Consider the following 27,895-nt stretch of genomic DNA (forward strand, 5'->3'; position numbering starts at 1 on the left):
CGCCACGTGTGGGAGTAAGGCCAAGTTCGCCTACCATCGGTATTGAGACATCGTGTATATTAATATTTGAATAGTCATATTTGGCACTATATCGTCGAGTTGGACGTAGTCTATTAAGCTAATAATAGTCTGTTAATATATAGTGCTTCGTGCGGTGAGAATACTACCGTAGTCAGTACCCCATCGTTTCGGGCAGAGAACTGGCTGCTTACCCAGGGTGGTTGACCCTATGTGAAGCTGCACCCGAGGAGCCCCAGAGCCGACGAGCGAGTGGACCTGTATACCGGATTATTCTACCGACGACAGCCCGCCTTCCCAGGCACGGATTATGCTTTGGATACTTTGATTATTCCATGGATAAAGACCCCCGACACTGCCGTGTGTTGGAACCCCCCCCCCTGGAGAGGACGCAAGGTGAGGAGACGCTCTGCAAGACGAGGTCGCTTCACGTCTCTCCCCCGTGGACCGGAGAGAGCCGGCCCACAAAGAGTCCACCTGCTTTCATCTGTGGTCCAAGGATCGCCGGCGCATTGAACGGCACTACAGTGGGTTCACCTGGGATACCCTTGGCCGGACGAGGCAGCCGGATTCTACCCCCCCCCCCCCCTCCTACTCCTGTCGGCTTACAAGCGACCGGATTAACCCCCTCTAGTGTATCTAGTATAATCATTAAAGTATCATTGCTGTTATTCCTTAACTATTCCAGGTCGTATATTTACCACCTGCGCCTTCAGAGATTGGACATTCTCTATTGATATACCGACGAATACTCCTTGCCATAAAAGTGCATACTATTTCAATTCATAAATGTAATTAAGTGATTAAGTGCTTATTCTACACACCATCGCTGTGTAGAAATAAAGACCTGTTTCTAATTCGTACATTTGTGTTGGATCCGTTTCATCTACGTGAGAGTGTTCATGATAATATATTTATGCCGTGTACTGGGTGGCCGAATATTAAGTACAAAGGTAGTGGTAGTAAGTATCATATCTAGTAATACAGTCAGGGAATTGTACCCCTCAGTTACAATTGGTCCTTCGAGCCGGATGGTAATCAGTGTAATATTAATATAGTGTTATTAATATTGAAATGGCCTATGATGAACACTCCACGAAACGATCCTCCTAACCAACGCCCGCAGCGCGAACGACGGCTCCCTCAGTACTTAGAGGCTTACGCTGTCAGTCAACAACCTAGTCTTCTACTAACAGTAAACGCGGTAAAACTAGAAAGTAAAAGTATGTCTAACCCCAACGCCCAGACTACCCCGACCATAGAGGCCCCTACGGGCTCTAATGTAACTGACCAAGTTCACGGTGGGGACCAGTGGGAACCAGACATGACTTCACACCCCGCCAGTACTGAAGAAGTAGTCCCCGATGAGTCCCGGGAGGAATACAACGCTACCGAGAGAGAACTCGGCACGGAAGAAGACGGGGAGAGCACCGTGGAGATAGAGCTCCAAGGCTCCGCAAGGAGTACCCCGAGGGAAGGCTCCCCTATACAACCGCCTTCTCCAGAGGCAGAGAGGACCCTACAGCAGGCCTTCCTCATCAGCCTGAACGCCGCTGCTGAACGCGACCGACTGCAGATCCAGCAGCGAAGCGAACACGAGCAGATACGTCTAGAAATAAGACGCATTCAGATGGAAGAGAATGTGGCCCGAGAACGAGCCGGTGCTCAACGGGACGCAGCGCGCGACAGACAGCAGTCGCAACTAATAGAACAGCTGATCAGACGGACAACACCCTCTCCCTCCGCCAGAGGCTCCAGGAACTCGTCTAGACACACCTCCAGGGCGGCATCCCCTAGCCGAGTAAACAACCCTGAACTTGACCAACAGACGAGGTCTATACCCCCCACAGACCACCTCCCCCCACCGGTCCAAGCGAGACCTAGCAACCGGGAAGGAGCAGCATATCCTGTGGAGAGGCTAAACCAGAGACTACAAGCACTGGATGACCTAACTGAAGACGAAGAGGAAGAGGAGGAGAACCACGCCCGAAGACAGCACAGTACTCTACCGGACCAGGAGGTCCGGTACAGCCCAGGCTATACTCCCGCGGAGCTGCGCTACAGACCCCCGACTCTATACACGGGTGAGCACGACGCACGACCCGCACCGAGGAACAGCACCTGGACAAGCGGGCCATGGTCCCGCTTCGCTCTAAAGATGACATTTACGCCATTCACCTCCTCGAGACAGGGACCAAGAGAGTCCCGGTCAACGGCGTGTTGAGATACGCCACGCCACTCCTGCGGCGAGAAGGAATGCCTACTTTCCACGCCAAGACAGACGCCACAGAACGGTACCTGCTGAACACGGAGCGGCGCTTAGCCAAGAACCCCGCCCAAGAGAGTGTATACCGCGCTGAGATTGAGAAGCTCATCACAGCGGGACACGTCACAAAGATGGACATTAAAGAGGCTGACCAGACCACTGAATCGTGGTACGTGCCCCACCACAAGGTCCATCACAACGGTAAAGACCGCATAGTATTTAACTGCAGCTACCAGATCGGATCCCAAAATCTGAATAAAGAGTTACTGCCCGGTCCCACACTCGGCCCCTCCCTACTCGGCGTTCTACTCCGCTTCCGCCAGGAAAAGGTGGCCATCAGCGGGGACATTAAAGGAATGTTCCTGCAGGTGAGATTAGAAGAGGTCCGACACAGCGTAAAGAACAGCTTCTACGTAGACAACTGTCTACAAAGCCTTTCAACCCAGGAAGAAGCCGAGGCTCTCCTGATTAAACTCCGCGCCTCATTGATCAAAGGCGGCTTTGATCTCAGGCAGTGGGCCAGCAGCGATCCGCAAGTACTGCGCAGCCTCTCCTCCGAGGACAAGGCAGCCAGCAGCGAGACCTGGATGGCTACAATCCCGGGAGAAGCCCAGGAGATGACCCTGGGATTGGTGTGGCGATTCAAAACAGATTCGCTTCACTACAGACACAAGCCCCTGACTACGGAGCAGGGAAGGCCGGCGGCGGCGCCGACCACCAGACGGAGTGTGTACACAACACTCGCCCGACAATATGACCCGCTAGGATGTATTCTACCGTACACCACCAGGGCAAAAATTATTGTACGAGCATTGTGGGACAAGGACCAGGGCTGGGACGACCCCATTCCCGCACACCTTGCATCCACCTGGAGAGAGTGGGAGATGGAGCTCCACTCACTCCCAGGCGTTAATATGCGCCGAAGCTACTTCCCACCCACGGTGAGGCCAGAGACATGTAAAATGGACTTACACGTCTTCAGTGACGCCTCAGAGGTCGCATACGGATCAGTAGCCTACTTGCGGGCCCAAGACCAGGGGGGAGAGATCTACACAGCATTTGTCCTCGCCCGCTCGAGAATAGCCCCACGCAAGCAACAATCTATCCCACGTCTAGAGCTCTGCGCAGCCCTAGCCGGAGCGCACCTAGCCACGCTCATCCAACGTGAGCTCACCATACCGGTGTCTAGAACAATCCTGTGGTCAGATTCCACGACGGTACTCGCCTGGATCAAATCGGACTCATGCAAGTACAAAGTCTTCGTGGGAGTCAGAGTCACCGAGATTCAAGACTTAACCGAAGAGTTAACCGGAGAAACAGAGTGGCGCCACGTTGATACAAAACAGAACCCAGCTGACGTCATCACCCGGGGGATGCCCCTGGATGACCTCACCCGTCGCAATGTCTACAGTGACGGCCCCGCATTCCTAAGACTCCCGGAAGGACAGTGGCCCATGCCTATCCCGAGGGAAGCAAGTCCAGAGGAGGTGGAAATTAAGAAGTCTGTGTTCTGTGGATTGAGCACCGTAGCCTCCACCGACCCTAACATAGACGATTGCACGTCCATAGAGAGTGCACAACAAAGAACATTCCTGCGGTACCACCCGGAGTGCAAGCCCCTCGGATATGTCTCCAGTGATGTGGCGGATATCGACCCAGTTACCCCCAACACACTCCTGATGGGGCGGCTAGATCCTGCATTACCACAGACAATGTACCGGCCTGAAGAAGCGAACGGCCGACGAATGTGGAGGTACAGCCAAGTATTAGCCGACAAGTTTTGGAACAGTTTCCTACTGCACTACCTACCGTCTCTACAGACCCGCCAGAAGTGGGTAAAGGAGAGAGACAATTTGACAGAAGGAACAGTCGTCATGATTATTGATCAATCACTGCCCAGAGCTATGTGGCCGGCCGGCCGCGTAAGCAAAGTGATCACCGGTGCCGACGGCAAGGTCCGAGCAGCTGAAGTGCTCGTCCAGGGTCGCACTTACACCCGTCCCGTGGCAAGGCTCATAGAACTGCCTCGACTCCCAGACACAATCGATGATGACCATGACCCTACAACCCTATGACTTTGTGAAGTTGACTGACCCCTACAGCAAACCCTTATGTGTAAATAGACAACGCGATTAATCTGTCTCTGTTTAACTGATTAGGTCCGGGACCTATTCAGGGGGTGGCTGTTGTGAAGGGCCAGATTAAACCGAATATATATATTTATTTATATATATATATTTAATTGTATTTGTATATTCTCTAATATTCCCTGATATCCCTTGTATATTCCTTGTACAATATGCATTGAATATCCATTCTAGCCTACTGAACATCCCATAATAGTCTCCATTCTACTATTGGTCGAGACCTTGGTGCCAGGCTGCCATACCCCTCAGACCCAGTTCAAACGTACCGCTCGACATGTACGAACAAGTCCTAGTTCCGCGTAGGAATTTGGCTACCGCACCACTAATGGGACTATTTGTTCATAGTGCGTATATATACTGCGCTACTAAAGTAGGACTTTCTTTTCAGTCCAGTTTCTTACCCTCCAATAGAGTCACAGACGTAAAGCCTCCCCGCGACGCCACGTGTGGGAGTAAGGCCAAGTTCGCCTACCATCGGTATTGAGACATCGTGTATATTAATATTTGAATAGTCATATTTGGCACTATATCGTCGAGTTGGACGTAGTCTATTAAGCTAATAATAGTCTGTTAATATATAGTGCTTCGTGCGGTGAGAATACTACCGTAGTCAGTACCCCATCGTTTCGGGCAGAGAACTGGCTGCTTACCCAGGGTGGTTGACCCTATGTGAAGCTGCACCCGAGGAGCCCCAGAGCCGACGAGCGAGTGGACCTGTATACCGGATTATTCTACCGACGACAGCCCGCCTTCCCAGGCACGGATTATGCTTTGGATACTTTGATTATTCCATGGATAAAGACCCCCGACACTGCCGTGTGTTGGAACCCCCCCCCCTGGAGAGGACGCAAGGTGAGGAGACGCTCTGCAAGACGAGGTCGCTTCACGTCTCTCCCCCGTGGACCGGAGAGAGCCGGCCCACAAAGAGTCCACCTGCTTTCATCTGTGGTCGAAGGATCGCCGGCGCATTGAACGGCACTACAGTGGGTTCACCTGGGAGCCGGATTCTACCCCCCCCCCCCCTCCTACTCCTGTCGGCTTACAAGCGACCGGATTAACCCCCTCTAGTGTATCTAGTATAATCATTAAAGTATCATTGCTGTTATTCCTTAACTATTCCAGGTCGTATATTTACCACCTGCGCCTTCAGAGATTGGACATTCTCTATTGATATACAGACGAATACTCCTTGCCATAAAAGTGCATACTATTTCAATTCATAAATGTAATTAAGTGATTAAGTGCTTATTCTACACACCATCGCTGTGTAGAAATAAAGACCTGTTTCTAATTCGTACATTTGTGTTGGATCCGTTTCATCTACGTGAGAGTGTTCATCATAATATATTTATGCCGTGTACTGGGTGGCCGAATATTAAGTACAAAGGTAGTGGTAGTAAGTATCATATCTAGTAATACAGTCAGGGAATTGTACCCCTCAGTTACAAACAACATTAGCACAACAAACAAGATAAATATATAATTGGAACACGTCCCGGGTGGCTGGTTCTCTAGGAGGTTAATCAATAACTAATTCTTCATCGCTGGTTGTTTGAGTTCAGCTACTGACTTATTCAACCAACCGTCCTCCTTCTCCTCTCTCTCTCTCTCTCTCTCTCTCTCTCTCTCTCTCTCTCTCTCTCTCTCTCTCTCTCTCTCTCTCTCTCTCTCTCTCTCTCTCTCTCTCTCTCTCTCACTCAACATCCTCCTCTCTCTCTCTCTCTCATGTCACTCAACATCCTCCTCTCTCTCTCTCTCTCTCTCTCTCATGTCACTCAACATCCTCCTCTCTCTCTCTCATGTCACTCAACATCCTCCTCATCTCTCTCTCTCTCTCTCTCTCTCTCTCTCTCTCTCTCTCTCTCTCTCTCTCTCTCTCTCTCTCTCTCTCTCTGCCCTCACGTCAACAGGCCGCGGGCGTCAGATCGATGACTTTGTGGACGACCTGTTTGACCCCGTGTTGGACCAAGGCCCCCCGGTATGTGGTGCTGCTTTCAATTCATTCGCTGAACAATAATTGTATTAAAGTTACAAAAAAAGAATAGCACCATGATATTTTGTCTATATTATAGATAACAAAATATCATGTCGCTATTATTTTAGTAACTTCATTGTAGCACTGAGGTCTAGTCTTAGTTTAGCTTAGCTTAGTTTAGAATCTACATAATGCTTTTCACATATTAGTTCTAAACTCTTTCAGTAGTGTGATGTAGTGTGAATATATTTAGGCTACGGTGTATCAGTATAACTAGATTCAAACAGTCTGTTAGACTGACTGCTCCTTGTGTCACACGCTGCTCGGGTGTAACGACGCGACCTCACAACGATTAATTTCGATTACGATTATTCAGGCAACGATTCAATGCATCATGAAATCTCTTCATTTGACCACGATTCTATTCAATTCGATACATTTTCTATACATTTTTTATCAGTTAATTCCCCCAAAAATGTTGAATACACAAATGTGGCTGGGGGATCTGATTCACTCGGCATGAATGGACTATAGGTCAATATAAAAACAATACACACGAAAAAAGAACATTAAAGAAAAAAAATCTTTTTTAATTTCGATTAATTTCGATTATGATCTCTAGTCTAACGTTTTCAAATCGATGCAGTTGAATCGTCACAGTAGAATCGATGCATTTCTCGATTAATCGATGCATCGTTGCACCCTGTTATCTAGTCCAGTGGTTCTCAAACTTTTTACACCAAGTACCACCGGAGAACGTAGCTGGCTCTCCAAGTACCACCATATGGCCGACGTTAAAATACAGTCTATTCAGCTATGCACAGTTCACGCAGGAGCCCAATGTATTCCTAATACCATTATTTATTGTTAACTTTTGTCAGACACAGCCACAATGTACAGAGGGGTAGCACTAGAACTAGCAAACGCTTCCACACAACTCATACAATGCAAGGGGCATTGAGAACATAATAACTAACATTCTCACATAGCAAGTGAGAAAATTAAGAACAACTGTATTTCAGCAAATGTACTTAATTCTCTCTCTATATCTCTCTCTTTCTCTCTCTCTCTCTCACACAGCAAGCAATTGTCCTTCATTCTCTCTCTCTCACACTCACTCACACACACACGCACAATTATTTTGTTACAAAAACTTAATTTCCTGCATTCTGGTGCAGGAATTTTTGAAATGTTACCCTTTAAATGCCAGTGTTTGTGATGGGCATCACACATTATTGTAAAAAAGAAAAGAAAACACATTCAATACATTTTTGAATTTTTACCCTTTAAATGCCAGTTTGTGTGATGGCATCACAAATTAATGTTAAAAAAAACACAAAAAGTCAAATATTTTCAATATATCAAATGCAAAGTACATTTTTCTGGGGGGGATTATTACAGGCTAGGCATGTGTCAATGATTAGCAACAACACAGATTTTGATGGATTTTTTGTAATGTCAGATTTAACACCAACTCTTTTCAGAAAAGTGGGAGTATTTCATTTTTTATCTGACATTACAAAAAAATCTAAAAAGATAAAATGGTTATGATCAGGGCTGAAGTTGAATTTAAGATTTATGACTGTGTGTGTGTGTGTGTGTATGTGTGTGTGTGTGTGTGTGTGTGTGTGTGTGTGTGTGTGTGTGCGTGCAGGACATGGAGAGGATGGCCATGTTGAACAGGAGGATGCGAGGAGGAGGGGGCATGCAGCCTGGCATGTATGCTGGTAGGAGGAACTCTTGATGCCCTCTTTACGGTGCCCCTCTTTACGGTGCCCCTCTCTTTTTACGGTGCCCCTCTCTTTACGGTGCCCCTCTCGGGACCTATATCCCGTCTCTCCGCACTCGGCTGCGGGCACTTGGGTTACAGGGCTTTGCCAACGTTATAGTCACATTAGGGCTGACCTTTGAATTTTTTTTTGCCATTTGAAGCTTCAGGGCCGAGATTCGATTTTAATTCGAAGCTTCGAGCTTTAAAAAAATATATATATTTAAATTATTTTTATTAAATTTTTTTATGTTGTGGGACTTGTACAGCACTTTGTTCAACTTTGTCAGTGCTGTAAAGTTTAAACCTTTTTAAATCTTAGACAAACTAAACACTTTGCTTTCATGAAATATTGTAAGCCGTCATTTGAGGCTTTATAAAAGCAGCACAATGAACACAAATCTGTCAGTGCAGAGTCCGACCTCATCTTAAATAACAAACAGCATTGCTTGCTGTAGTTAACAAAGAGAGGCAGAGTTGATTTTGCAACAAAGAAATAAATAAAAATAAAAAAATAGAATATATATATTTTTTAATATATTAAAATTTTATTTTCATATTCGAATCCCATGCCCATCGAACGGAGCCTCGAAGTATTTAAGACAGCCCTAATTCACATCGACGGTACCATCCATTTGCGTCTTTGCATTGACCTTTCCTGCACATTGTGTGGGTACATGGCGATCTCGTGGCTGGGGTCACCGATAATAAACAATACATCACTAACCCGATGCATTGTGGGTCTGTGTACTCTGGAGTGGCCGTAGCGTAAATAAACAAGCTATAAGCACATGAATGTCTCTCTCTATAAGCGTGAATAAAGTGCAAATCAAGGGCACTGCACTTGGAGAAAGGGGATACACTTGTGCACTTCCACTATAAGCACATGAATGTGCATGTCTGTCCGTCTCTCTCTCTCTCTCTCTCTCTCTCTCTCTCTCTCTCTCTCTCTCTCTCTCTCTCTCTTTCTCTTTCTCTTTCTCTCTCTCTCTCACACACACAGACACGCTCTTTCTCCCTCTCTCACACATGCACTCTCTCTCTATCTCTCTCTGTCTCTCTCTCCCTATCTCTCTCTTTGTCTCTCACACACACACTCACTTTCTCTCTCTCTCTCCCTCTCTCTCTCCCTCTCTCTCTCCTTCTCTGTCTCTCTCTCCCTCTCTCTCTCTCTCTCTCTCTCTCTCTCTCTCTCTCTCTCTCTCTCTCTCTCTCTCTCTCTCTCTCTCTCTCTCTCTCTCTCTCTCCTCTCTCTCTCTCTCTGTCTCTTCTCTCTCTCTCTCTCTCTCTCTCTCTCTCTCTCTCTCTCTCTCTCTCTCTCTATCCCTCTCTCTCTCACACACACACACACACCTTAATGCAATTACAATAAATCATGATACACCATAATTAAATAGTCACTGTGTCTAACACTTAGCCAAAGTGAAGTGATAACGAGTGTTTAAGGAAGGTGGTGCTGCAGTTAATCACTCTGATTAATGATCCGTTAGTCACTATGCAATAGACCTGCTGCAGTATTATAAGGAGTGATGACTATATTTAAGGAGGCTTGTTTTAAAAAAATTATTTCTTTCTCTCATGTCAGTTTGAGCTAATAGTTATAACATCAATTTCTAGATCACCAACTATGTAGACTCGCTTTATGTTTAATTTCTTAATTAAATTAACAAAGTCATTTATAAGCTCCATTTGCATGTTCTTGGTATCTGCTTCTAGGGACATCTATGGATCTCAGGGAATGTATTCCCTGTTTCAGAAATACTGTGTCTGTTACTAGGCTTGAGTAAATTGTAATGAACCAAATGAGAATATCAATTCAATTATTTTTAATATATATATATTTTTGACTGTAAATAACACCATGCTAAAATTGACCAGACCTGAAAAATCTAAGCAAATGAATAAAGGGAAGATGATTAAACAGAAGGTTTTGTAGCCATCCGGACACATGCCATTTGAAATATGATTATAGAATATAGAATACCAGGCCTAAAATGGTTATGCGATTAAAATGCGATTAATTAGATTAATTAATTACAAATCCTGTAATTAATTAGATACTTATCCTGACGGCACTAGTTATAAGTAACAGCTGATAATAGAGTAGAATCAATATTGTTTTATGTCAGTTGGCGATAGAGAGTAGAAAAATTGATATTTATTTATATGAAAATGTTTGAGATTATAACTTTAATTTGATCAACGATCCTCGTCTGGTCCTGTGAGCAAATCAGCCGGATACAAGTTAAAGTTTTGTTCTATTTGTCACAAATAATGTACATTACAGTGAAATGCTTGGTTGTGTATGAGCCCCCTGAGATTGTGCTTCATACAGTAAAAAAAGTTAAAGACCAAACACTACAAAATACAATATACAAATTAAAGTACAAAATGCAAACAATGAGGTATACAAATGCAAACCTCTTTTTTTAGGTATGGATGTAGTGCAAATATTTTTGTAATAAATAGATACAAATATGGTAATAGTGTTAAAAAGTGTTTAAAGTGAATGTTAAAGCCAAGGTGCGTGTTGTACTGTACACCTTCAACACACAGAAGATTGTACATAGAGTACTGTACCCCTGGATGTACAAGCATTATCAATATTAGCAAAGGATTGACCCGATGATCCATGATGGAAACAGAATGCTATAAAATTCAATCAATAAAGACGCCTGGATATGCCACGGTGGGCGCGTTCTACTTCCAAAGACACACAATGACCTAATTCATACACACAAATAGACATCTGACTATATAAACATGAGAAAATAGCGTCATTGACGTTCAGATGCGGTGCATAGTCCAACCAGAAATTATTCACAAAGGGATGAAACGTAGAAATTACACAACGCAGCATTAATGTCTGTGAATGATCTATTCTAGATGAAGATAAATCGTTCATTAAATCGATGATTTAATGTGGGCTGTAGAACCACATTGAAAGGTAATATAAAAGATCGGTTGATGGGGGGGGGGGGGGGACTTTGTCTGCTTCACCTTTTAATAAAAATATAAACCAAATGTCTTTAAATATAGTTATAATTTGTTATAGTACAAATCTACTTATATGGCAACTAGTCTTAATCCGCATCGGTATTCACTCATTATTGTCAATGTATCATTTCTAGTCACTATTTAATTATGGAATAATCATCCACAAAGGTTTATCTTAACTCACTGTATAAGTTACATGATATCGTTTTGAGTCATGAAGATTGCATGTAATTAGACATCTCTCTGTTTCAGGCATCCCTATGACAATGCCAGGCTATTCGATGGGTAAGTACGGCTTGTTTATAGAACTTTTCAATGCGATTGCTTTGCTAGAGTAAGGTAACATTTCCTCATGGAGGTTTAGTTGACTCAAGACCAAAGAAAGACACCTTCAACCCAGGTTTCTGTTTCCGAGAACTGTTTATTTGACCAGATCTGGGAAGCTCTTGGTTGCAGGCTGTAGTGTAGAACAAAAGCTTGACTCACAATGATGGTGCAGACGTCCTACAGGAAAGGAACATGACATAGCATAAAAAAATCGACCAATAAGCAAAATGTATACATTATATAGCATTGTCCAATAAACGGCAATATTTGAATAAACAAATATCCTTGTCCTCTGTTGGCCCACAATGATGGCACTGAGCCAAGTAACACACGACTGCCACCACGACACCCCACACGCTCCCACCTTCCATCACGTACAGGAAGAAAGTACATATCGGGCTATAATATATTATATGTTCAGACCACAATGGCTTCCATTATACTGCCAATGTGAACTTAAAATAGAGATAGAAGTGATGGAATACACAACTTATTCAAGAGGATATTACTATCTCTCCTCGTCAGAGCCTGGCACAGATAAAGGGCAGACACACATATTATTATTAGCCTAATTGTTCTGGGCAAAGCTTCATCTTTTGTACACAAAGCGTTAAAGGAACACGCCAACATTATGGGAAATGTGCTGCTTACTGGCTTCTCCAGAGTCAGACAAGAAGGTAAATACCAGTTTCCTCTGTGCGTTCTGTGGAAAAGCTACCAGCAGTAGAAAGCCTAGCTTGAATGAATGAATGGAAGCGGATACGGACCACTAGCCTAGCTTAAAACTCCAACTAGGCTAGCTGGTCCATGTCCGCTATTTATTTGTGCTAAGCTATAGGCTTGATTGCAGCCAGATAGCTTTTCTACTGAACGCACAGAGAGGAAACTGGTTTCTATCTTCTTGTCTGACTCTGGAGAAGACGGTAAAGCACATTTTCCATAATGTCGGTGTGTGTTCCTTTCGAGGGCCAGAAACCAGCGGCCTTTTCACTCTCAGAACGCTCATAGTAGTTTAAGTTCAAGTTTTGTTTTATTTGTCATTTGTATAAAGTACATAATCAAATCAAATGTATTTGTAAGGCCTGACAACACACGTTAATGTCCCCATGGGCCGGACACGTCTTCTTTCAAGAAGTCAAGAAGAAACATCACAATAAATCAAGAACAAAACAAAAAAACAGGGCGGCTGGGTAGCGCAGCGGACTAAGCGCTCGCCTACCACCGCAGAGACTCTGGGATCTAATCCAGCTGTCAGCGGTGCCTCCGGCTTGGTCAGTCGTCCCTACTAACACAATTGGCCAGTGTTAGCGGGTGGGAAGCCGGTGGGTGTGTATCCTGGTCGTTGTAACCAGCGACTCCTACAGGTCGGTCGGGGCGCCTGCTCAGCAGGGAAAAGATCTGGGGGAGGTAGTGTGATCCTCCCACACGTTACGCTCCCCCCAGTGAGAGTTCTCGCTGTCGGGTGAAAAGAAGCGGCTGGCTGACTCCACATGTAACGGAGGAGGCGTGTGGTCGTCTTCTCCCTCCCTAGGCCGACAGTAGGGGGCAAAAGCGCGCAACGACCAGGAAGGGAATTGGCATAACGACTAAATTGGGATGGAGAAAAAATACGGGAAAAAAAGGGGGAGAAAAAGTAGGAAAAAAAGAACAAAACAAAAAACACTGCCAAGCGAAGGTAAGGAAAAAGACCTAGCAATAGGTTAAAAAGCACCACAGGCAGTGTGGAGGAGAGAAACCTTAGAAGGGCCGTTCAAGGGGGGGGGTCTCCCTTCTTAGATGTCGGCGATAGTAGTGTTGCTATGAAACAGGGGAAACAGTTGGTAAGCATGAACACATACGTGTAATGAAACACAAATGGACATGCAATAGCAACTGGGGTGCATAAGAACATTTTGAGCTGATGACAAATCCATTTGAGGTACAGTATGGGAGCGACGTAGAGAGGATGGTATCCTCCGGGCCATCACCAGGGGGCGACGTAGAGAGGATGGTATCCTCCGGGCCATCACCAGGGGGCGACGTAGAGAGGATGGTATCCTCCGGGCCATCACCAGGGGGCGACGTAGAGAGGATCGTATCCTCCGGGCCATCACCAGGGGGCGACGTAGAGAGGATCGTATCCTCCGGGCCATCACCAGGGGGCGACGTAGAGAGGGTCGTATCCTCCGGGCCATCACCAGGGGGCGACGTAGAGAGGGTCGTATCCTCCGGGCCATCACCAGGGGGCGACGTAGAGAGAGGATCGTATCCTCCGGGCCATCACCAGGGGGCGACATAGAGAGGATCGTATCCTCCGGGCCATCACCAGGGGGCGACGTAGAGAGGATGGTATCCTCCGGGCCATCACCAGGGGGCGACGTAGAGAGGATGGTATCCTCCGGGCCATCACCAGGGGGCGACGTAGAGAGGATCGTATCCTCCGGGCCATCACCAGGGGGCGACGTAGAGAGGATCGTATCCTCCGGGCCATCACCAGGGGGCGACGTAGAGAGGATGGTATCCTCCGGGCCATCACCAGGGGGCGACGTAGAGAGGATGGTATCCTCCGGGCCATCACCAGGGGGCGACGTAGAGAGGATGGTATCCTCCGGGCCATCACCAGGGGGCGACGTAGAGAGGATGGTATCCTCCGGGCCATCACCAGGGGGCGACGTAGAGAGGATCGTATCCTCCGGGCCATCACCAGGGGGCGACGTAGAGAGGATCGTATCCTCCGGGCCATCACCAGGGGGCGACGTAGAGAGGATGGTATCCTCCGGGCCATCACCAGGGGGCGACGTAGAGAGGATGGTATCCTCCGGGCCATCACCAGGGGGCGACGTAGAGAGGATGGTATCCTCCGGGCCATCACCAGGGGGCGACGTAGAGAGGATCGTATCCTCCGGGCCATCACCAGGGGGCGACGTAGAGAGGATCGTATCCTCCGGGCCATCACCAGGGGGCGACGTAGAGAGGATGGTATCCTCCGGGCCATCACCAGGGGGCGACGTAGAGAGGATGGTATCCTCCGGGCCATCACCAGGGGGCGACGTAGAGAGGATGGTATCCTCCGGGCCATCACCAGGGGGCGACGTAGAGAGGATGGTATCCTCCGGGCCATCACCACGGGACGTACATTACATGCTTGGTTCTGTACTAAAGTACAACCTAATGAAGTACAAAATGCAAACAACGAGGTACAAAAAATGCTAAATGCAAAATGAGGTATGGATGTAGTGCAAATCGTTTGTAATAAATAGATAAAATATGGTGTAGTAGTGTATTTACAGTGTTTACACTCAGTACTGCTTGCTCTCTCTCCCAGGAATGCCAGCCATGCCCGGCTACGGTGCCACACCTATTATGCCAACAATGCCAGGTACTATTTACACTGTTAAACGTTCTTGTTTCTGATCTGACCGTCTTGTGTAACATTTACTCACTGTGCCTCGCTGAGCACAGAGTAACAGTATACAATATACATCCTTGTGTATCCTGTACATTTTACTGTATATTTTTGGACTGTGTATTTTAGAATGTATATATATATTTTAGAATGTATATCTTTATTTTAAATATTTTTATTAATAAAGGTTTTTAATGCATAGATATAGCAACAACAATAGATTCACTATAGCATGTTGTAAACAGGTGCCAGAGAGCTGACGACCAGCTAACCTGTGTAGTGTCGCCCTCTTGTGTTTAAAAGGTGTAACTTCACATTGAATAAGTGTTTCAATGGGACAATGATGGAAATTAATTCAAATTAAATACCGATCATTCATTGGGCCGATCATAAAAAGGTTCTTGGCAGAATGTATATCTTTGACTGTGTATTCTTATTCTTATTTTTGATTTTTGATTACCTAAATGTTTATTGTGAGCGATCTGTGGTGCTGAATTTCCTATATTCCTGTTTACATACGTGTATACAGTACATACTCTTATTACCCTAGTGTATTTATTTATTTTATATATTCCATTTGAATCACCTGCACATTGTATATTACTATTGCACTTTACTGTTACCTTTGCACTCTGGTTAGACACCAAACTCCTCTTCGTTGTACTGTATACTCGTGCTGTATGATGACAATACATTTAAATTAAATCAAATCCAATCTAATATCGGTAGGCATGACATGTCATCATGATATGATATGATACATTTATTTATATTGCGCCTCCCCAACCAATAGTTACATCAGCCCGGGGCGCAGCCTGGGAGAGAAGAAAACAAAAAGACAGGAAACAATAAGAAAAATAGACAAAAATACACGCAGGCCATCCAAGCAGACAGAGAACAGACGGACATGAATACACCGGTCAGTCACGCTACGACACAACACAAGCTCAAGGATTGTCTGTGGAGAGAAGGGGAGTTTCAAGCATGGCCTTAATTAAAAGTCTGTAGAGTGTTTGCAGAGTTGAAAGTCATGACGGTACTTTGAATCCGCAGCATGTTCTATGAATCTATAAAACGTATATAAAATGTGTTTGCCATGCAGCCATGATGATGCCCGGCGTGCCCGCTGCCCCTGCTGTGGACCCCATGCAGATGGCAGCCACCCAACAGGCCCTCATCAACCAACAGGCCTTCTTCATGGTGAGACGGAGAGATGGGCGACATGTGTTACTTAACAGATCCACTCTACGCAACACTAACCCAGCCAGCCATCTACATCCATTTCACACACATCCACACGCACACACTCACTTTAAACACACACTCACCCTTAAAGGGGAACTATTTTACTATTTCTTTCACTATTTGGGCACTTTTACACAATTCCTGTGAGTCTATGGAACACCTCTGTAAGGTTTTTTTCAAAAGAAATTCATTGTTTTGTATTTCTAATCAAGTCCTCAAAAACAGCATTTTTCTACCTCAAGATCTTAAGCCGCTTTGAGGCTGGGCTCCAACCACTGTGGGGCCTGATGGCATCTGTCACACTGTCACACGCATTATTATGCAGCTGAGAAATCTCTGACATCACAGATCAGCACATTTTCAGATGACTCAGTTCAGTGAGGGTGAATATTGTGAGAGGAGAATTGGAAGAATGTGCCAATATGAGAATTAGAGACATAGATCATATTAATATAAGTCCACATAGCCAGGAAACAATGCTAAACACTGAAAAAGGCCATTTATAAGATAGTTCCCCTTTAACACTTACTTTAGACACTTGAACCACTTTTTAACACTACACCATATTTTATCTATTCATTACAAAATGATTTGCACTACATCCATATCTCATTTTATCATTTAGTATTTTCTTTTTAAGTTTGCATTTTTTCTTTTACTCATTTTCTGCATTTTACTTCATTGTACTTTAGGTTGTACTTTACTTTGTATATTGTATATTTGTATAGTGTTGGGACTTTAGTCTTCTTTGAACTTGTGTTCCTGTATGAAACACATTCTCGTGGGGCTCATACAGAACCAATCATTTCACTGTAATGTACATGTACTTTATATATGACAAATATAACTAAACTTGAACTTGAGATAAGAACTACAAAACAGTTGACTTGACAGATTAGAACTACAGAAATACAGTATTTCACTGATAAGACCCTCGAAAAAAAAACATTGCTTCACAGAAAGTCGTTGCTAGGAGTGACTTTGCAGATGATAACAACTACAAAATAGACATTAGTTTGCAGATAACAATTACAAAATAGACATTAGTTTGCAGATAATAACTGCAAAAGGGAGAACTTGGTAGATAAGAATTCTTTCTTCACATAGAAGACACAACTCTGCAGATAAGAACAGCATAGATGTCATTACGTCACAGATGAGCATTACAAACAAAGAAGCAGAAATTTGCTACAAAAAGAAGTTAGTGTGTGTTGATTCTCGCCGTCTCTAGTCAAGTCAAGAGTTTCAAGTCAAGTGTTTTACTTGTCACGGCGTACAAGGCATACAGTGAAATGCGGGTGGTCATGCCCGCAGCGATTGTGCAATAATACAATTAATAAGAATAAGACATAACAGGTATAATGTACATAAAGTTTACAAAAAGCATGGTAAAAGACATGCTAAGGTCCTGCGATAGTGCAATACAGTGTTAGGCTACGGATGAGGCACCGGGTCTTATGTACACTACTATACAACACTATACAACACAATATACAGTTATACTATATATCCTTATGCTATCTCGCTATATCCATCTATTACTATACAAGAACCACTCCCGTTCTTTTATTTTTATTTTTATATATTTGTATTTGTATAAAGTGAAGTGACCTTTTCATTGTGTACCGCCGGTCTCGTTGCCTCTTACTGTAGTTAGCACTGGGCAGCTCTCAGGTGTGAATGTATGTAACTGTGTGAGTGTGAATGAATGAATGAATGAATGAATGAATGAATGAATGAATGAATGAATGAAAACTTTATTTAACAGATTGCAGAATGGGTACAATACAGTACGGCTCAATACATACAATTGTTAAGAGATGCAGACCTGAGAAAGACGTTTGTCTTGTTTCCATCAGGGTCCCCCATTTTCAATTCATATAGACATTTATGACATACACAACATACATGACATTTATGGCATAGGGACATATAGGTATTTAGTACTGATACATTTTTGTGACATAAACGGTATTCAAATATACAGTACTGTTACCCCTAGATCCTGACAGAGTATATACATATGATGGGGAGGGGACTGTACATTAGGAGGGGGTGGGTGGGTGGGAGAGAAATATACATACGGCGGGGAGGGAATATATACATGCGGTGGGGAGGAGACTGTCTATTAGGAGGTGGTGGGGGTTTTGGGCATTTACGGTGGCCAGTTTCGAATTGCAGCCTCCCGTAGGTGCTCTTTAAGAGCGGTTTTGAATGTGGGCAGGGATTCACATTCCTTTACAGCTTTGGGTAGGGCGTTCCACATTGTTGTGGCATAATTGCGAAACGTGTTTAGTCCCTTGTTTGAGCCGAATCTGGGTTTAAGATGATTTGTTGAGCTTCCTCTGGTGTAGTGGTTGTGGTATTCACTGACCTTTGGGAAGTATTTTGACATGTACATGGGCACCCCGGTCGTATAGTGTATCTTGTAGACCAGGCCCATTGCAAGTTGCTGTACTCTGTCGTCTACTCTAAGCCATCCTAGGTTGTCAAAGTGGGCAGGGGTGAGGTGGGTTCTGGGGTTCAGGTCAAGTAGTAGTCTGACCAGTTTGTTTTGTGATGTTTGTAATTTTGTTTTAAGCGCCTTTGAGGTGCTTTGGTACCATGAGGTGCACGCATAGTCATAGTACCCTTGAATGAGTGCTCCTGCCAGAGTCTTCAGGGTATTCTTGTTTACCAGAGAGGAGATCCGGTACAAGAATCTAGTTCGTTGGTTGACTTTTTTTATTACATTGGATGCCATTTTGTCACAGGAAAGATTTGCCTCTAGGATGGAACCCAGGTAGGTAATTTCGTCTTTCCTTGTGACAATATTGTCACCCACTGTAACTGAGAAGCCGTCGGTCTTGCTGAGTTTGTTATTTGAACCGAAGAGAATGGACTCTGTTTTGCCCATGTGTAATGATAGTTTGTTATCAGCGAGCCATATGCAGATTTTGCCTAGTTCCGAGCTGAGGGTTTTTTCAACCTGCAACTTGTTCTTGTCAGAGACCAGCAGGGCTGAGTCGTCCGCAAACAGGAACAAGTTGCAGTCACAGGCTGACGACATGTCATTTGCATAAATTAGGAAGAGTAGCGGTCCTAGTATGCTTCCTTGTGGAACACCACAGCTCACTGTGAGGGGGGGGGGATAGAGTACCGTTTACCTCTACCATCTGTTCTCTCCCCTCCAGGTAGGATTGCATCCAGCTCACTGATAAGCTATCAAAACTAGTGCTGTCAGGCGATTAAAAAAATGTATCTAATTAATTACAGGATTTGTAATGAATTAATCTAATTAATCGCATTTTAATCGCATTTTATGCCTGATATTCTATATTCTATAATCATATTTCAAATTGCATGGGTCCGGATGGCAGAATTTAGTACTGTATCTACAAAACCTTCTGTTTAATCATCTTCCATCTATTAATTTGCTTAGATTTTTCAGGTCTGGTAAATTTGAGCATGGTGTTATTCACAGTCAAAGATAAAAAAAAATGTATTGATATTCTCATTTGGTTCATTACAATTTACTCAAAATAAAATGTTCATTCAATCAATCACCGCGCAGATTGATTGATTGAATGAAAATGTTATTAACAGATTGCAGAATGGGTACAATACAGTACGGCTCAATACACACAATTGTTAAGGGGATGCAGACCAGAGAAATACTTTCGTCTTGTTTACATCAGGGTCCCCCATTTTAAATTCATAATGAATTGTAAGTAAGGGTGCAACTTGCTCCGTGCAACTTGCTCCGTGCAATCCATTCTTTGTGGATCTAGCCCACAGTATTTCTGACACTGGGAATACATTCCCTGAGATTCATAGATGTCCCTAGAATCAGATACCAAGAACATGCAAATGAACCATATTAATAAAAAAGTCTGTAAATGTGTATTCTACATTCTTATGGAATGAATGAGATAAAAAAATTATTATAAAAAATAAAAAATTGTGTAATTAATTTTGAGTTAATTTTCATAACGCGATAATTTGCTGTGTAATTAATTAATCTAATTAACACGATAAACTGACAGCCCTAATCAAAACCAATTGCTTTTAGCTTGTCCATCAGAATGGAGTGATTGACAGTGTCGAAGGCCTTTAGGTCCAGCATGACCATGCCGCAGTATTTGCCCGCATCCACCTCTTGTTTGATGTGGTCGTTCAAATAGAGGAGGCATGTGTCAGTGGAGTGGGTCGTTCTGAAGCCAGATTGGAATTCGTAGATTAGATTTCTTTCCGCCAGGTACTTTTCGACCTGTTCGTAGACTATTTTCTCCATGACTTTCGAGATGGAGGTAAGAATAGAAACAGGGCGGTAGTTGCCTGGGTCTAATTTGCTGCCCTTTTTGTGCAGAGGGGTCACTCTCGCAATTTTGAAGTCCTTGGGGACGTGCCCCTGTTTTATAGAGAGGTTTATTATGTGTGTGATGACTGGGGTGATGGCGGCTGCTGCGTCTCTGAGGAATTTGGAGGGGATGTTGTCATGGCCAGTGGCCTTGTTAGGTTGGAGGGCGCTCAATTTTTTTAGTACCTCATCGGTTGTTACCATTTCAAGTTTGAAGTCGTCTTTGTGGACCCCTAGGTTTTTGTAGTATGCTACTATGTGTTCTACCCCATAATGCCCTGAGTGGGAGGGTAGTTTGTTTACCAGTGTTGTGGCTATGTTTGTGAAGAAGATGTTTAAGTAATTGGCTACATCCAGCTTGTCTGTGATGAGCGTGTTGTCCGTCTTTATGTTTATGTTTGAGAATCTGGTTTTAAGTTTTTTACTGCAGCCTAGTTGATTATTGAGTAATTTCCAAAGTTTGCGGGGTTTGTTTTTGTTTTCCTCAGTTTTGTCGTTGATGATGACATTTCTTTTTGCGGTTCTGATCATGGTGTTTACGTCATTTCTTAGTCTGTTTCTTTGAGTTTTTAGTTCAACCACGTGGGCTTGGAGTTCACTGTTTGAGCTTTTGGAAAGCTTTGTCTGACTTTTATGAAGTGTGAAGCAGGGCGTCGCTGAGAACAACCACCTCCTCTCTCCACCCCTCCCTCTCTGTCTCCAGGCCCAGCAGATGACCCTCCAGGCCATGACCCTCTCCCAGCAGCAGACCCAGGATCAGCAGAAGCAACAGAGACGGCAGACCGCCCGACGGCCTGCAGAGCGCACTCGTTCTCCTCCTTCACCGTCTCCCTCGCCTCCTCCGCCCGCCCCCCGGCATAAAGCACACGGGCACAAACACACCCCCAGCCAGAGGCACTATGAACCAGAGGTGGGCGTGGGTGGGTGGGTGTGGGTGGGTGGGTGGGTGGTGTGTGTGTGTGTGTGTGTGTGTGTGTGTGTGTGTGTGTGTGTGTGTGTGTGTGTGTGTGTGTGTGTGTGTGTGTGTGTGTGTGTGTGTGTGTGTGTGTGTGTGTGTGTGTGTGTGTGTGTGTGTGTGTGTGTGGGTGTGTGGGTGTGTGTGTGTGTGAGTGTCTGAGAATGCTTGTGTGTTCTGGGCTGATTTAATGTGTTTATGTGGTCAGTTTGTCTGTTTATTTCTCTGTGTGTTGTGTCTTTGTTATTAATATTAAGGGAGAACAATTCAGCAACTCTTTGGAGGTCGATGGATGTGTTCTAAAAATAATGCCCTTTAATTCATACAATTAAATCCAATGCAACATGCCTTCAGCAGGGTTACATGATAAAGACAGAGCAATGGCTATAATTATGTAAAGCGGCCTCCACCTTATATGGGTATTTAATATCCATTGTTCTTTCTCCTTCACCTTGGTTGAAGGATGAAGATCTTTTGTTTCTCGTGTCTTTGTTATCGAGCATTTCCTGTGCATTTGTGATAACTGCTTGCGTGTTGTTGGTGGTGGTGGTGGTGGTGGTGGTGGTGGTGGTGTGTGTTTCTCCCTGACAGCCAGAGGTGGACTACGCCGACCCAGATGAGCTGGAGTCTTTCAGAGAGAAGAGGAACTACTTCCAGAAGATTGGTGAGTGGAGCTGCTGTAGCCGGCGATGCCTCGTCTGATGCGTCGCTGAAGAAGTACACTAAATAATAATAATAATAATAATAATAATAATAATGCATTTTTTTTTTTTGTGAACACATTTTTATTTATTTATTTTTTGACATGACATACAAACATTTACAGTAGAAATCCACTATAAATCACAGGGCTATTACCGACATAATACTAACAATAATGACAGCCCGGTTTTTAAAATTTAAATAGATGTAGATTAAAGATTAAAGATATACACAGATTAATTACAATACAATACAACACAATAATGCATTTTTTTTAAAAGCGCCTTTCTGAGCACCCAAGGTCACCGTACAGGGTTAAAAACAAATAATAATAATAATAATAATAATAATAATAATAATAATAATAATAATAATAATAATAATAATAATAATAATAATAATAATAATAATAATGGATTTCACACAGTAAAAACACAGTATTTTACATAGGGGGAGCAGTTATAATAAACTGAAATGAAATGAACTGAAATGAAAGTGAATATGCCAGAATGAACTGATGTGTTTTGAGACAGGAAGCAAAGGTGGGGAGGTTATCTATAGAACGGATTTCTTGTGGGGGAATTCCATAGGCAGGGGGGGGTGGGGCGCAGCGGGAGAAGGCTCTGGATCCCACGGTAGTCAGACAGGAAGGGGGAGTGACAAGTTGGAAGGAAGAAGAGGATATAAGTGACCGAGAGGCAGGCACGTGCACACATAGAGCCCAAGGGGTGCTTGAGCACCTGCCCTTTTGAGCCTCATAAAAAAGTGCCCTTTAAATTTTTTTATAAAATAATATATATATATTTTTTTGCTGTTACGCATATAGACCGCCCTTCCAACTGAAAAATGTCAGGCCATTTGCGATTTGGTCATCTCAAATACAAATCGGGATTGGAATAAAAAAATGAATTTATATTAAACAATACAGAATGTAGCACTTCTTGGGGTCTGTAGGGTAAGCACTTATTCCCTCCCCCCTGAACATTTATGGAGATGTATGGGCCTTTTAAGTCGGTGATAAAAGTGTCTTTCAAGGATAAGTGAGCTCCCCCTCGCCCCGAAAATGGCCCTTAAAAAAATCGGGCTAGTTTAAAAAAAAAAACACACAGGTATAGTGCCCTTTTCAGCCTTTGAGCACCTGCCCCTCTAAAGGCCTGTGCACGGCCCTGCCGAGAGGGAGTGTAGGACTGGGGAAGTTCTGTGAGATAAGGAGGGGCTCGGTTATGGAGGGCCTTGAAACACCACTTCAGTCGTGCCGGCTGTCCGCCTCAGTTACTTCATTCTGCCATGATATCAAATGTGGCCAAGTTCAAGTTCTTTATTTGTCAAATACACAACAATACAGGGGCGTTGCAGGTAATGATATGTTTGTGTTTTGAGCTCAGACTCAACACAATACCATACTACTGTTGTAGCTAACGGGGAGAATGTGGATAACAAATGGACTTATTGCACCCACATTTTTTTTATGTAGGCTAATGAAATAAGATGAGGTCATCATACTAGCATAGCAGCACAGGGGAGTGGGAGGGGAGGGGAGGTACAGGCAGGGTAATAGAAATAAAACAAAGAATACGAGAATAAAAATACCATAGTATCAAATACCATAATGTATCGTTATTCTATTATTATCTATGGTAATGACACTTAGCAGTAACAATCAGCAGTGTTAACATCGTCAGATAACGAAGACATGCACAGAATTCACCTAGGATGATGATGATGATGATGATGATGATGATGATGATGATGATGATGATGATGATGATCCTGTGGAATCAGCTGCCAGGATCGGTCAAGGCCTGACTCCCTCGCTGCCTTCAAGACCTCAGACTCCCTCTCTGCCTTCAAGACCTCAGACTCCCTCTCTGCCTTCAAGACCTCTGACTCCCTCTCTGCCTTCAAGACCTCAGACTCCCTCTCTGCCTTCAAGACCTCAGACTCCCTCTCTGCCTTCAAGACCTCAGACTCCCTCTCTGCCTTCAAGACCTCTGACTCCCTCTCTGCCTTCAAGACCTCAGACTCCCTCTCTGCCTTCAAGACCTCCGACTCCCTCTCTGCCTTCAAGACCTCAGACTCCCTCTCTGCCTTCAAGACCTCTGACTCCCTCTCTGCCTTCAAGACCTCAGACTCCCTCTCTGCCTTCAAGACCTCTGACTCCCTCTCTGCCTTCAAGACCTCTGACTCCCTCTCTGCCTTCAAGACCTCAGACTCCCTCTCTGCCTTCAAGACCTCAGACTCCCTCTCTGCCTTCAAGACCTCTGACTCCCTCTCTGCCTTCAAGACCTCAGACTCCCTCTCTGCCTTCAAGACCTCTGACTCCCTCTCTGCCTTCAAGACCTCAGACTCCCTCTCTGCCTTCAAGACCTCTGACTCCCTCTCTGCCTTCAAGACCTCAGACTCCCTCTATGCCTTCAAGACCTCAGACTCCCTCTCTGCCTTCAAGACCTCAGACTCCCTCTCTGCCTTCAAGACCTCAGACTCCCTCTCTGCCTTCAAGACCTCTGACTCCCTCTCTGCCTTCAAGACCTCAGACTCCCTCTCTGCCTTCAAGACCTCAGACTCCCTCTCTGCCTTCAAGGCCTGACTCCCTCTCTGCCTTCAAGACCTGACTCCCTCTCTGCCTTCAAGACCTCAGACTCCCTCTCTGCCTTCAAGGCCTGACTCCCTCTCTGCCTTCAAGACCTCAGACTCCCTCTCTGCCTTCAAGACCTGACTCCCTCTCTGCCTTCAAGGCCTGACTCCCTCTCTGCCTTCAAGACCTCAGACTCCCTCTCTGCCTTCAAGACCTCAGACTCCCCTCTCTGCCTTCAAGACCTCAGACTCCCTCCCTCTCTGCCTTCAAGACCTCAGACTCCCTCTCTGCCTTCAAGACCTCAGACTCCCTCTCTGCCTTCAAGACCTCAGACTCCCTCTCTGCCTTCAAGACCTCAGACTCCCTCTCTGCCTTCAAGACCTCAGACTCCCTCTCTGCCTTCAAGGCCTGACTCCCTCTCTGCCTTCAAGACCTCTGACTCCCTCTCTGCCTTCAAGACCTCAGACTCCCTCTCTGCCTTCAAGACCTCAGACTCCCTCTCTGCCTTCAAGACCTCAGACTCCCTCTCTGCCTTCAAGACCTCTGACTCCCTCTCTGCCTTCAAGACCTCAGACTCCCTCTCTGCCTTCAAGACCTCAGACTCCCTCTCTGCCTTCAAGACCTCTGACTCCCTCTCTGCCTTCAAGACCTCTGACTCCCTCTCTGCCTTCAAGACCTCAGACTCCCTCTCTGCCTTCAAGACCTCTGACTCCCTCTCTGCCTTCCACTAGGGCCTGTTTTTACTGCTCCTATGTTTTTATGTTTTATCTTTTTATTTTATAAATGTTTAATGTTTTTATGTTATTTTTTTTAACTTTTAAACCTTTTTATTTTTACTTTAGCTGTGAAGCACCTTGATAAACTATCGTTGAGTTTAAAGTGTGCTATATAAATTAAATGTATTATGTATTATTTATGATGATGATGATGATGATGATGATGAGCCCAAGGGGAAATTTCTCTCAGGCCACACCCCCTTTTATTGATCCTCCAATCACAATTGTCACTTCCCTCGGACAAACAAAGCAACAGTTGTGATTGGAGGAGCAAGACGCGAGGGCGTGGGGCTCGAGATTTCAGGATGAGTTTAAGTGGGAGTTTAATGGGTTAACGTTACAAGTCAGTATTACACCATCTTCACCCCCACCTGTCCGCAGGCTCTAAGCCCAGACCCCCGGCCCCTCAGCCTCGGGCGCACCCCGTCAGCCCCCCCACCCCCCGGCGGCGCTCCCCCTCCCCCTCACCCCCCCCTCAGCCTCCTCCCACAGCCCCCAGGCCTGAAGGTAAGAGAACCTACCCAACTGTTACAACACCAAGTTCAAGTTCTGTTTTTATTTCTCACGTATAAAGTACATAATGTACATTACAGTGAAATGCTTGGTTCTGTAGGAGCCACCTGAGATTGTGCTTCATACAGTAAAAAAAATCTAAGAATAAAGTCCAAATATACACAAAATATACAATATACAAACTAAGTACAAAGTACTAAATTAAGTGCAAAATGCAAACAATGAGGTACAAAATGCAAACTTTTCTAAATGCAAAAATGAGGTCTGGATGCAGTGCAAATCTTTTTGTAATAAATATATACAAATATGGTGTGGTGTTAAAAGTGTCTAAAGAGTGAATGTGACTTATAAAGCTACAATAAAAAAACGTATGCTCATTAAAGTTATATTATGCTTATGATTTATAATTTTTTTTAGGCCTTTTTACTTACCGTAACAAATCAAATGACGGGTCTTGTTGTCACACGCCTTGTATCAAATGTCGGACAGAAAATGTTTAAATTCAGTAAATGACTGTGTGTGTAACCAACTCCAGTGGTGTGGCGACAGTGGTACAGCAGAGGGCGCTAGACAGGAATCACGACTGCCTTCACAACACATCACTTCTGGATCTGTCTTCCCGTTTCTTTCTCTTGTTCTTCCTCCTCTGGTTTCTAAACAGCATGATTCCTGTTCTGTATGACAACAACACTGTCTGCTTCTCTTCTTTAGCCCTCTCTAAATTCCTTCTCTCTTTCTCTCTCTCTCTCTCTCTCTCTCTCTCTCTCTCTCTCTCTCTCTCTCTCTCTCTCTCTCTCGTCACCTGTCTCAGTGAGGCGTCCCGTCTCGCCCCCGGCCAGGGAGTCGGACCGCCCCAGACCGGCCCCTCTCTGCCACTCCCAGGAACCCACCTCCAACATCCGAGACATCATCAAACAGTACAACACTCGACCCGTTTCAGAAGCCCATCTTGAGCCTGTCAGGTCCGTTTCTAACCTAACCTCATATCAGTCCCTCTGTTTGTCAGGTCCGTTTCTAACCTAACCTCATATCAGTCCCTCTGTTTGTCAGGTCAGCTTCTAATCTAACCTCATATCAGTCCCTCTGTTTGTCAGGTCAGCTTCTAATCAAATCAAATCAAATTTATTTATAAGGCCCGACAACACACGTTAATGTCCCCATGGGCCGTACAAGTCTTCTTTAAACAAGTCAAGAAGAAAACATAACAATAAGTCAAGAATAGAACAAGGACACCATAAGGTCCAACCAATTTAAAATAAATGCAAATAAATAAATAAATGCAACACTCCCAGACATACCCCACGCGAAGGTAAGGAAAAACTCACTAAAACCTAGCAATAGGAAAAAATGCTCCACAGGCAGTGTGGAGGAGAGAAACCTTAGAAGGGCCGTTCAAGGGGGGGATCTCCCTTCTTAGATGTCGGTGATAGTAGTGTTGCAGACGGACAGTTGGTAAGCATGCACTCATGTGTGTAGTGAAACACAGATAAGTGCATGCAATAGCAACTGAACATTTTGAAAGATGTTTCTGTTTGTCAGGTCCGTTTCTAACCTCATCACCTTCTAACCTCATCACCTTCTAACTTCATCACCTTCTAACTTCATCACCTTCTAACTTCATCACCTTCTAACTTCATCACCTTCTAACTTCATCACCTTCTAACTTCATCACCTTCTAACTTCATCACCTTCTAACTTCATCACCTTCTAACCTCATATCAGTCCCTCTGTTTGTCAGGTCAGCTTCTAACCTCATATCAGTCCCTCTGTTTGTCAGGTCAGCTTCATATCAGTCCCTCTGTTTGTCAGGTCAGCTTCATATCAGTCCCTCTGTTTGTCAGGTCAGCTTCATATCAGTCCCTCTGTTTGTCAGGTCAGCTTCATATCAGTCCCTCTGTTTGTCAGGT

The 27,895-nt window shown here is 44.6% G+C and overlaps 1 protein-coding gene across 1 annotated transcript in view; it reads left to right on the forward strand.

Moving 5' to 3' along the window:
- The window catches only part of myo15b (myosin XVB), a gene marked incomplete at both ends in the record, with an annotated part of 100,922 nt that overhangs the window by 21,664 nt on the left and 51,363 nt on the right, over positions 1-27,895 (forward strand). Inside the window, 12 exon segments of the mRNA XM_084322313.1 lie at positions 6,342-6,409; positions 8,061-8,133; positions 11,424-11,456; positions 14,803-14,856; positions 15,986-16,083; positions 21,171-21,377; positions 22,014-22,086; positions 23,984-24,705; positions 24,947-25,105; positions 25,158-25,418; positions 25,955-25,982; positions 26,800-26,950. Of these exon segments, the coding sequence (XP_084178439.1) occupies positions 6,342-6,409; positions 8,061-8,133; positions 11,424-11,456; positions 14,803-14,856; positions 15,986-16,083; positions 21,171-21,377; positions 22,014-22,086; positions 23,984-24,705; positions 24,947-25,105; positions 25,158-25,418; positions 25,955-25,982; positions 26,800-26,950 (1,927 nt within the window).

This window comes from Notolepis coatsorum, assembly GCF_963971535.1.
Source record: "Notolepis coatsorum genome assembly, chromosome: 10".
Lineage (NCBI taxonomy): Eukaryota > Metazoa > Chordata > Actinopteri > Aulopiformes > Paralepididae > Notolepis > Notolepis coatsorum.